Raw genomic sequence first — 12,822 nt, forward strand, 5'->3', positions numbered from 1 at the left:
GGAAAATTTCACCTTTTACTTCAAATTCTTCTAGGCTATTTTACTTTCTGAATAAGCATGCCTTACTTTTGTAATAAAACAGAAGGTTAAGAAAACCTTTATAGTGATCATCAGGAGGTTACAGCACTGCAATTGCGGTAAGGAGACTATCACGACTATGTGGGTAAAAAAGGCCTAAAATATAAGGGAGGAAAAATGTGAACTCTAAGGCTTGTTTTAACAGAAATTTGTATTCCTCCTGGTATTTTGAAGAGAAACAAGAAATAGTAGATGATAAAAATTTTGTCATTTGTACAATTTATAAGCATAATAAATCTTACCATCCAAAACCCTCAATAATAGTCCTTTACACATGATTGATAATTTAGGTCTATTTATAAACATGCCTAACTTCCTACTGTACCTCTTTATAAATTCAGTACATTTCTACTGAGGCATAACATGTTTCCATTTATGTCGAAGTCTTATGATGTGCTAATGTTTTTTTGTTGTAAATTACTTGTTGCACATGGAAGAAAAAAGAAAAATAAATTGACTTAGGGCTAGCCTCTCATTTATCAGTTATCTTCAATATTTGTGTGTGTTTTTTTTTTAAACCCACCCCGGTGGAAGAAACTTGCATTCATAGATTTCAGAAACAAAATTTAAATAAACAAAAAAATGCAAAACCTATATACAGTACTAGTATATGTTAACTACTAATGTTGGTATATACCATACAATCATGACATGTTAAAATTATGGCACTTCAATACATATTCCACAACAGACAAATATAGCATTGTGAAGTTCGAAATTTTAAACTGACAAGATTATGTTACAATTTTTCTTTCTCTTTCATATTTATTATCAAACGTCAAATATCCTAAATGCATGAAATTTTAAATATTTTCTCTCCTACTTATTACTTATTGTAAAAGACCCAATCAAGTCTATTAATCCTTTAATGCCTCCCAGGTCAAGCAGAAATTTCTACATTTTTACGCTCCTGTGTCCCCTGCTAACTTGTTGCTTTACTACAGACTCCCACCTTTTGGTGTCTTTAATTTCTTATCCATGAGCAATAATTCCCAATCACTTACTTAAGATACATTAATTCCTGCTCCTGCAACTATTTCTTGAAGACGTCTTTCAAGTGAAAGTGAGCCTGACTCTCTGGCCTGGTGGGAACAGACAGTGCACCCCAGCTCTGCAGGCTGCTCCTCCTCGGCTACAAGGAGGCGGGGAGAGAAGGAGGATAAATTCTTAGGCCTATGTCACTCTTCTCCCCTCATTTTACACATAAGTACTAAAGCTGGCAATTGCTTACAGCTGCGATTTTTTTCCCTGGAACAGAAAAACCGTGAAGTTGTGATTAGTGGCAAAATTCACTTTACAGGATGTAGCTGGAGGTTTTAAGCAACAACCAATAAGGACTCAATTTTTGGCTTCAACAGCTTCTATCTGGTGGGTAGCATATACTGTGTATGGTTATTTTTATGAATGAATTGGTGTGCTTTTTCTTAAAGGAGAGGTAATTAAACCAAGGTTTCTTTTTTTTTTTCTTTGAAAGATATTCTGCACAATATTTTCCATCATGGAAAAGCATAATTATATGTGCACATATTTATTCTCATTTTCCTCAGGACCCATTATTCTAATATATATATTCTGTGTTTCTGGTGTTTAGTTTTCTATTTTATTAAAAGCTACCTCAAACTTTGGTATATCATAAAAGATTTTACAAATACATAAATTGTTAAGATATATGAAGACACGGACATGGAAAAATGTCATAGTAATATAAGAGGAAAAAGAAAGGAACACGAAGAACAATACTCCATCACTTTTTAGCAGAAAATATATAAAAAACACAAAAATGTAAGGTTTAAAAAAAAATGCAAGACTAAGGAAAAGCCAAAACAGAAAATAAGCTCTCCTCCTTCATAAAAGACAAAAAGATAATAATTTATGTTTTCAGATAGTACACATGTAATACTGATAACCTAGAAAATACAGAATAATGAAGAGAGAGGGCCGTAGGACAGTAAGGTAACAATAGAGAATAAAGCATCATGAAACTTTATTACTTCTAGGGAAGCTTCTCCTTAAGAGTCCTTCCCAATCAGCCTGGGAAAATAAAAATGTTTTGTAAAATGGGCAGTTCTTCTCTAAGCTTTGGGAAGTTATCACTTTGAGTATCCAAACTCAAAAAGATTTTGGCTTTTTACTTTCAAACAGCTTACTATTCCTTCTATAGGTTAAACACCCACCCACTCACCAACCAACCAACCAACCAACCAACCAACCAACCAACCAACCAGAAAAAAAGCAAGCTGATTCACCTGAACTGAATTAGAAAGAAATGAAAATCTTTTCTGCCTAGGGCATCCTGAGCCCTTCCTTAGAAAATGACTCTGCAAGAAGTTAGCTATTTATAAACAGCTGGTCTCAGTTTCTGGCCATTTTAACAGAATGTAATATCCTGAAAACACCTTAGTAGGCAGGGCCTCACCCAGATAGTGATCAAATCACCACTCTAACAATTCACCTTATTGCCGAAAAGCTTTTAAAGTACTAAGATTTTCAAGTCAACTTTGTAATAAAAAAGGTAGAGAAATTGTTTGCAAGTAAATGTGCAAAACATCAAAGAAATAGGAACAATAACAGACCTTCAATCCTAAGACCTTTTGTGTAATCCTCTCTTATTTAGGAAACCAAGAAAATTGAATAAAGACGTTTCTTTTGTCAAGACTTAGCCAAAGACCTTTTAAATACTTTAAAAAAAAATTTAAGCCACCCTGCCTCATTCTGAGTAGGACTGCCAAAATCTAAAAAAGAGATGATTTTCATATTACAGTCAGTATCTCTGCATGCAAAGTGGTAATGAGAAGACAACAGTTAAACTTTACAATAAAAGTAGCAGCGAAACTGTCATTTTATCCCATTATTTACTTACTATCAAACTTCTAAAGGGCATCTGTAACTACTTAAAAAAGAAACATGAAACAAATCAGATTTTACTCTTTTATTCATACCATCAAATTTCAATTTTCTACCCTTATCATTGTAGCATATTGCCATGGTTACAACTTAACTATCATATGTACGCCTGAAAAGTAGACAAATCTATAAAAACATACAAATAACAATAACAACAAGAAACCAGTGATAGTTAAAAAAATAGAAAGTGTAATAAATATCAGTTGTGATTGCTGTGTTTGAAAGTTAATACATTCCCCCTACCCACAAAAGAAAAAAGGATAAATAAATTTAACACTTCCCAGGTGTGAATACAAGTTTGGGCAAGTGTATACTGACAAAAGTAAGGGAAAAGCACAGTTATTAGGTGAATTACATAGCTGTGGTGAGGACAGATGAATCACTGGAGTTGTATCTCCCTAATACTTCTCTAAAGTATTTGGGAAGCTATTTTTTTAATGTATACATAGAATATTACTTCATTTATGTATCTATATTTAATGCATTAGTAAATCTTGAAGATGGTGGTCAAATGACTGGAGCTGAGTAAATAAATGTATTGGAAGGGAAGGGAGGTAGAGAGGATGCCAAGTGCCCAGATATTTCATTCCCTATCATGTATCTTCATAATCTAAGGTCATTCTCTCTATATGTAAATCAACACAATTATACACTGTGCCTCCGTGGCTTTTGGTAGTTAAAATCTACAGCTGTTCACTCCAGCTCTGGTCAGCTAGGACACATGGTGTGGGTTAGGAGAACTACAGAGAGAAGACAGGATGTTTCTCCAGCTCTACTTCAGGCAGCATTTCTGGCATGGCTGTATCTCCTTTGTGGTTCCAGATAATGCTGGAAAACTCCCGCTGCCCCACCTCCCACCACTGTTACAGTTTGGTGACAAAACCAGCTAGCCGTTTATCCCAGAAAGCCTAGAAATGGTAGCAGCTGCCTGGTCTGATTAATTTCTTGGGTGCTTCATCATGCTGTTTGATTTCCCCAAACCTTCCAAACTACACTTTCTTAACTATAACTTCCCTGTCTCAAGTCCCTCACACTGAACTGCTTGGCATGGTTCAGTTTTCCCGACAGGACTCCGACTGATAAGCTATTATCCTTGAGCTACAAAGAACTCTCACCTATCAAAAACTAACCCTCCAATAGAAAGGTGCAATATAGAAGATATTTTAATATTTTCATAAATAGTTAGAAATATAAATGATGATACTAAGAGAGGAGAGAGAATTAATATAATCTTTTCAGGAAAGCAACTTCGTTATGTATATCGAGAGCCTTAAAAATGTTCACATTAATTTTTTTCTGAAAAATCTAGTTTGAGGTAAATCAAAGGTGCAGATATAATTTTATATACAGGGATGTTTACCAAAATGTTATGGAATTAAATTAGAAACAAACTAAATATCCAAAAATATGGATAAATATAATATATACTTGTAGTTTTCCTTTACGGCATCCCCTACTCTCCCAATTTCAAGTGTACAGAGTTATATATCTTTGCTAGACCTGAAGCATTTAAGAGGGCAAGGAGAATTGTTTTAAACATTGACAACTATGTGTTAGACAACTGCAAAAGGTTCTCAAGAAATGTTTGGGAATAAATTAATGATATATAAAGGTGAATTTACAGAAGAATATTATATTAAATAAATTTTTGCCATAGCCAAGTACCAAATGGACTATTGCGTGTTTAGTATTTTTCTTTTGCTTTTACAATCACTTTTTAACAGTTCACAGCTCTGCTATTTCTCCTGAGGAATGTTTAAGACAAGTGACTTTTTGTTCAAAGAATTTCAGTAGCTCACCAAGGCCTGCAGGAGAGCTCAGATTCCCTGATTTTTTTGCAGATACCTATAATTAGACCCAATGTGGCTATCTAGCCTTTGCACATCTTACCATCTCCCAAAACAGTTTTAAATATTCCCATGTGGCATTTCTCTTGTCTCTTCTGCTGCCCAATGACAATGCTCTCTCCACAGCCACCGGTCAAGCCCTAGGCTCCAAGTCCATTTTCTCTGCAAAGCTATCTCAGAAGCAGGTTGTATATTTATAACAATGTTTCCCACATAATATTTATTTGGCAGTTAACCACATATTATTCCATGGCATGTCTTTCCTTGTATTAAAGTGCTGTTTGTAAGTCTCATTATTAGGTAGCTTTTTACATATCTGTTGTTTAAGTAAACACTACAGTTCTTAGGAATAGCTTCTTCAGAAAACAGCTGAGTGCCTGGTAGGTGCTACTAAATGACACAGACGCCTGATACCAGGTTCAGGTAAACTCAGATATTAGGCATTAGGTGATCTGAGTTTTACTATAGTTAAGCCTTGTTTAAAAATTGCCAATGTACTTGGTTATCAAGGCCTATCTTAGCATTTATACATTGTTGGCATCGTCCTTTATGTTATAAGCTCTGTGGGAAGTAGGGGAACATGTGCGTTGTGCCCATCACTGTCTGACCGGCAATATGTACATGCTGGGTCCATGGCTGCTCAATAAACATTTAATGAATGAAGACTGAGTATGAAGACATCAAATACTTGTGAAAGCGGAAGATTCTCTTCTTAATGCAATCCATCTTTTATCTGAGGTGAATTTAGGGTAAAAAGATAAAGAAGCTTCCAGATTATATTAGAAGCTACCAGATATTTTACATCTGGATACACAGAACATTCCAGGTAACTCTTCTGTGTATGAGAAAGAATGTGAAAGAAAACACCTTGATTTATATAAATGTTTAGCCACCTTTCCCAGATTATACAATAACCGTTGTGAGGGCATCCCCTGCATTTCCTAATGATAGAAAAAAATATGTTCAGATATTAAGTTGGTATTAAAAATGCTGACGTCCAATGCTTTAACTTTCTTTACAGTTGACATATATAAACCTACTCAACTATTTAAAAAATTAAGAATATTAAGAACTAATACTTTGAAGCAAAATAGCTCAATAGTGTTATCATTAAACGCTTTGCTTGGCTTATTTCACCAAGAGGTAGTAAATTCAGAAAGTGGGCTATAAAACTATGATTTTTTTGTGTATATGTGCAAAACTTAAAGATTTTTTTATATGAAAAAAACTCATACCTGTTGCTCTCCAAGGAAATGACTTTTCAGTTGAGCTAGAGAAAAGAAAAAAAAAAAAGAGGAACATTTACTTCCTTTGCCATAAAATTTAAGGTGGACCTGTTTTGCTATAAATGTTTTCATATTTAATTATACAAAGTATAAAAACCTCAAACAAAGTTTAAAATTAGTCTTCTAAGTCAATTATTTAGGCTCTGCATTAATTTGGGACAAAACTGTATTTGTACTTAGAAATTAAGGCAAATTATAAAGTGACGTAAGATTCTCCTTGGATAAGACAAATAACAACATGTATGATGTTCATGGTACTTATAGGATGTACTATGCTGTTTTTCCTGGTAGTATACAAATCACATGTACATTAAAACAACATACACATTAAAAAGAACCAAAAAGTCTGTTAAGAACTTCATTCATTTTACTTATCTTCTAAAGAAGCCTAGATAATATAGTATATACAAAAGTTAATGGGGTCAGTTTGAATTGAATGTTACCTTATAAAATTTAAATCATATCATAAAACTTTATATCCACAATACAAGGTTTTATAAGCCAGGAGAAAATTTTAGCTATATATTTTTCTTGGTTTAGAGAGTACCAATTTAAAAACATATCTGTGTACATAAAAACACATCTGTGCCTCCCTGAACACTCCCCGCCCCACCCCCCCCCCCAAAAAAAAATCAATACAAAAAAGCATAGTGCAAAGGGGACAGCATGATAGGAAGGCAGGAACAAGAGGCTGGATTATTAAGCATACACAAATGCATCATTAAGAACTCCACATGTATTATCTCCTTTATATTATTCAAAACAACTTTATGAATAGGCATATTATCTTTATTTCACAGATAAAGAAACTGGCTAAAGTCTTATGTTAGTAACTGGAAGAGCTGGGATTCAAACCCAGGATGGTCTGATTCCAAAGTCTGGGCTTCCCATCACAGTACTATATGGTATAACAGCTTGCGATCCCATTTTTGCATTAAACACATACACACATACAATCTGTCTAGAAAGAAGTCTAGAAAAATAAAAACCAAGTTCTAAGCAGTTATTTCTATGTGATACAATTAAAAATATTTTTTTTCTTTTTAAACATCTGTACTTTTTTTGGAAATCTGAACACATATTAAAGTATTTTTGTAGAGTTTATTAAATTTAAGGAAAAATTATGTGACTTTAGGTTTAAGGAAAAACTGTAAAATAAAAGATTTGGAACAGAAGAAGAGAACGATCCTTTTAGTGTTATAGTTCTAAGATTTTAGGTTCTTGTTAATCCCTTGATATTTCTCCAAGTCATTAAGTGGTTAATGAAACTCTTGCTGGTTAAATCTCTAGATCCAGTAAGAACTCCCTGAACCTCAATTTTGTGTGTGATTTGCCTTTTCTTCATCAGCGGTACAGCAGGTCACATTCCAGGGCCTTGAATTAGCTGCATGATCCCAAAGAATGGAGTCAATCAGTTAATAGTAATCTTAAGTATTTCGGTGATGCTCCTTTATCTGATGTACTCCTAACTGATTTCACAAGAGACTGAAGGGATGGAAAAAATGAAAATTTGGTCAAATATCGGTAAAAGCACATTTGTCTTGCTCCTCAGGGTAGCATTCTTATTTTAGAGTCACCCTTATGACTCTAAAAGTGGTTCCTTACACTGAATTTCAACTTCTCTCAAATCTTCTTCTGTTATTTAACTCTATCATCTAAATCAGTTTTTGAAACGTTGAGGTTAATATTATTTGTCTAACTGTGATCCTATCAAAATGTTCGTATTTTCTGTTAATATTAAAATAAATGATAAATCAAATTGCCATCCGAAAATGTTTAATACATCAAGTTTCTTGGGAATACCATGAAACTTTTGAGTTTGAAATTTCCATAAACTTTAATGAAATACCTTTATAAGATTTTTTATTTTTGAAATTATAGATCACAGAATATAATTCATGTTAATTGTTCAGACTGGGTAAGGGTCATGTCTCTTTCGCTTATCTCTTTATGATATGTAGCAGATGCCTAATACATATAGTTCCCGCAATACAAATTGTGAAAAAGTAATACTGAGTTCTTTATATAAAGAATAAACGATCAGTTATTACCTTGCTCAAGCAAGTCAGCTTATTCTCCTTCACTCTAGGTAGGAATTCCAGTAGCCTCATGTGTACCAATCAGGCAAACAGCATTTTTGCTGAAAAGATCTATTTGGTCATCAAAATATAGTAAAGCATTCCTAGGAGAAGGGCAATGGAAAGCCTAAGTTCACACTACTTTTCCCTACTCCATTTTAGGTAAAAGATATCAAAGGAAAATAAGCTAATATGAAGATTAAAAAAAAAAAGTTCCATGGTATATTTTGATGACCATATATTTAGCCCAATTACATTCACACGAATCCTACAATTCTGTTATTAACTGGTCATTATGTTTTTCAGAACAATCTATTTTCTTTTGACTCGCTCACTTTAAATGATTCTCAACTGTTCACGACTCTAGAATTCAAGGATTGAAGAACACACACATGCAATTTTGAAGTGCTAAGTCACTGAATGTTAGTAACCTGCTTTGATTAGAACAATTAGAGGCAGCTTCATGTTTGAAACATAAGCTTATTCCCTCTCTCTTCCCTCTTTTCCTCTAACCATCTATTCCTAGAAACACTTTCTCAACTTTTATCGAATGCCTACAATGTGTCTACGGGCACTGTGCCCATAAATGACTCCGTCTCATTTCCTTCACTCCTCATCTGAGGATGCCAAGTAGCTCGTGTTCTAGGAGCTTCCACTGGAATGTGAAACACATTGAACTGAATCATCCATTATAATGTTGTTTCAGTGGGAAGATGCATTCACATTTTCTAATATCTTACTTATCAACAGTCTTCTAGAATTAAATCCAGTCATAAGTTCGGGACTGTCTGGTATCGCTGAACAATTAAAAGCTAGTTCATTAGCAAATTAATAAATCAAGGAAATTTATTTTAATGTGAACAATATTAATTTTGTTTTAAGGAAGATACCACGACTTCACAACACTACATGAAAATATGTAATAAAGCACTGTAAAATTCTACATATTTATGAAATTAAATGCTTTTTTGCATTCAGACATAAATTGGAGGCAAAAATATCCTTTTTTATTTTATTTTATTTTTTAGACAAGGCAACCCTTGGTTGACCTCACAGACTGCAAGGACCTTGTCAGCTTACAATTCCCTTATTTTTATTTTTTATGCCTACAGCACCTGGTCTTCCTGGGTGGTCTCCCATCCAAGTACTAACCAGGCCCAACTCTGCTTAGCTTCCGTGATCAGACAGGATCGGGCTTGTTCAGAATAGCATGGCCGTAGACAAAAATATTCTTGTTGGATATTTATGGCTGTGCAATGTCTTTGAAACTCTCCTTATTCTGGTATATCCTGTGAGTCAGAAAACTGGCTTGCTCATAGTCCTCTGCAGCCAGAGGGCAGGCCAGAAACCCTGGGGTCTACAAGCAGCCACAAGAGGGGGTGGCAATGGTATGGTGGGGAATATTTGCAGTCGACCCAGCAGTGGTAGTGATTATTAATCACTGGATTCCTGGAGACCCCTACTCAGAATCTGGGTCTCTGGCCTTCCTAGAGATTCCCTAAGTTGAGACCCAAAAGCTTTTAATAAGTTCCTTTTCTGCTTTCGCACACCACAGAGGATTCTATTTGCAACTAAAAGTCCTGACTGCTACTGTCATAAAACTAAGTATTATGACTGAAAGCAAATATAAAAAGTCCTCTGAAAAGAGCCAACGCCTCCCTCCTTAAGTCTAGACCTGTATTTCCTAGTGCATACTAGACTTAACACCTTTCATATTCAACACACTGAAACTTTTTCCCCAGACTAACTCTTATTTGTTACTTCCTAGTCACTCATATTGAAGAACAGAAAGTCATATTATTGTATGTACCATTCCCCTCCCCCACACACTACTGTGTAAGCTCCATGAGGGCAGTAAAGTCTGCCTTGTTTGCAAATGTACCTTTAGAACCTAAGACAGTATCTGCACATGGCCGTCACTCCAAACATACTTTTGAATTCATACCTACTACCATGGACAGAGTTTGGGCCTTCATTCTCTCATCTGTAAGCTGGATCATTCTTTTAATCTCCCTCCTAACCTGTCTTCCTGGCTCTGATTTCTCACCCTTTCAAGCTCTCTTCCATGCTGCTGCTACAGTGATTTTTCAAACACTCCAATATGACACTGTTCTCTTGATGCCAATGCACAGCAGATCCATAGAAGATAAATTTCAAATATTTTAGTGTGGCACAGAATCAGACATCTTAGCATGGCAGAGAAGGCCCTCCGCCACCTGGTTCCTTCCAGTTTGCCCTTTTCCACACAAACCCACATTCTAGGCACTTCTAATTACTTGCAGTTCTCTCACACACCATGCTGCTTCACGTTCCCTGCTATTTTTGGAATAGAACATGCAGAAATAGAGCCCATAAACTCTTTCAGAATTACACAAATTCCAGAATAGCATATATATATATATTATATACCCATGAGTTTGAATACTCTAATAAAGTTTATCTTTACTTTGTATCACTTAATAACAGGAATATTTTTTGAAAAATTGTCTATTTAATTGTCTGTATCCAATTTCCCCTTGAATCTACCGTGTCTGATGTAAGTGGCCTGCTCTGGCAGACACCATGGGTAACAGTAGGGAACGGGGTAGTGAAGAATTTGATGGTGCCACACGGTAACTTTACCATGTCATTTCCCTTTCCTTCTCCCAGGTCTAGATGGGGCCCTTCCTATTAAAAGTACATGCAGGCTACTGTCATTACTCTCTGACAAAATACACTAAATTCAAACAGAATCCAAGAGTTATTCCTCTGTTGAAAAAAGAATCAGGTATTAACCTGAGTTTAGAACATGTTTAAACTGTAAAATTTACTGCTTTAGTTTGAAAAAAATTGTTTTAAGAAATTTTATATACACACATATATAAATGTATATATATATAGAACCTTCATTAAGAGGTCAAAAAATTAAGCATGGCCAATAACAAATTAAATTTCACTTAGTATTAAGGGAGAGGAATCAGTGGAATGAATTATTCCAGAAACTCTTATTTATGAATAGAGGACACGCATGTCTGACTGTCTAGATTACGTACCTTGCACAGCATTCTCTCAGGGAACCCCTAATTATCATTCAAGAATTAGGTCAATGAAAATTGATCATTTTCTCCTTTGTGTCCAGAAGGTGCCCAATAATCCATCTTAACTTTCGGAATTTTTATATGATTGTAATCACAGAATTTCTTTACCTATGTGTTTCCACTACTGATCTATTGCCTTCTTGAGGGTAAAGACTGTGCTTTAATTCTATCTGCATCCAACCATCATTGAGTAGAATGCTAAATAAATGATCTTAACTCTTTGGGTTGTTCTTTTTTAAGGCTAATCCTATGTAATTTTAGAAATTGTTCCTATCATTCTACCAAGGAATCAAACTTCCCCCTTATTTTGGCTCTTTCTATATTCCTTAGAAAAGATGTTTATTGTACATATTGTATGTATTCATTCAACAAACATTTATTGATCATCTACAGAGTATGATGCATTGTTAGAGGCTCAGTTATAATTGTGAAAAGAGGCAAAGTCTTTATTTTCCGAGTGCTTACAATTGTCTTGTAATACTTATTACTACTCATCTATTAAAAAAAGGTAAACTGGTATTGGTACTACCTAGGTAGGAATTTGAATATGAAGGCTACAGCAAGAAAGGTTAAGTAGCGCAGTTTCTACAGCTCAAAAATTGTTTGGAAATCAGACTGGGAGACTCCCAACATACTATTCTACATGTACCAAGTTTAAACCTGACATTTTCCTCCTTTTTATTATGACAATCTCTTCAAGTGGTTGCTTAAACCACCCCAACTCAGTAGCATTATATGATCTACTTATTTCACTGTTACAACATATTCTTTCACACTATTTTAAAAATGATTCTTAGGTGTTCTTCCCTTACTAAACTCAGGTAATTATTAAATGAATACTGACTGTATAATCATCTTACTATAAAATCTTTAAAAATGCATTTGCACACGTTGCTGTCCTGACTTTTTTCTTTAGTTTCCTATTAATTTTACTATTTTGAGCTATGACTGTAAATTGTGAGTTCCATACAAAAGTTCTATATTTTTTCTGTATGTGTTAACTCTTGAATTCAAGAACCACCACAGATTTACAAATGAAATCTCAGTAGCTTGAATAAACTCCAAACTGTATTTTTTTCTTTCTCTACAAATTCATTACTGTTTTACCTTCAACTTGTGGCTTGCTCATTAAAAAATTACCTTTCAACTTTTTCATTTGTTATTGGTGGGCTTTATTATTCTACTAATGGAAATTATTGCTTCCATTAGCAAATGTGTAGGTTTTTGAGATTCAAAATTCATTGTGAAAACTTCTGGCAATTCTCTATTGGTTTATTATAATTACTTTTGTAATCCATTGCTCTAATATTTATAACTCTACTATTTAATTGATTCCAAGGTCCATTTCTTAATTAAAAACTAAAAGGAAAGGTTTGGTTTTTTACTTTTTGGTAATGAATTCACATAGTAATTATTTAACACTTTACTATCCTCTAGGCCAGCGATCCCCAACCTTTCTGGCACCAGGGACCAGTGCTCCGATGAGAATCTAATGCCAGATGATCTGAGGTAGAGCTGAGGGGGTGGTGCCAGTGCTGGGGAGCGGCTACAT

At 34.6% G+C, this 12,822-nt stretch overlaps 1 protein-coding gene and 1 pseudogene across 14 annotated transcripts in view; both read right to left on the reverse strand.

Moving 5' to 3' along the window:
• PKP4 (plakophilin 4) overlaps nucleotides 1-12,822 on the reverse strand; it is a 215,294-nt gene that overhangs the window by 65,144 nt on the left and 137,328 nt on the right. For 11 of the 14 annotated variants that reach the window (XM_036236113.1, XM_036236124.1, XM_036236114.1 and 8 more), the window contains one exon: nucleotides 6,065-6,099. The exons of the other annotated variants lie outside the window; for them this stretch is intronic. In XM_036236113.1, coding sequence (XP_036092006.1) covers nucleotides 6,065-6,099 — 35 coding nt within the window. The remainder of the gene's footprint in view (nucleotides 1-6,064; nucleotides 6,100-12,822) is intronic. 14 annotated transcript variants of the gene reach the window in all.
• Nucleotides 9,297-9,415, reverse strand: LOC118614366 (annotated as a pseudogene).

Source organism: Rousettus aegyptiacus, unplaced genomic scaffold (genome assembly GCF_014176215.1).
Source record: "Rousettus aegyptiacus isolate mRouAeg1 unplaced genomic scaffold, mRouAeg1.p scaffold_m13_p_2, whole genome shotgun sequence".
Classification (NCBI taxonomy): Eukaryota; Metazoa; Chordata; class Mammalia; order Chiroptera; family Pteropodidae; genus Rousettus; species Rousettus aegyptiacus.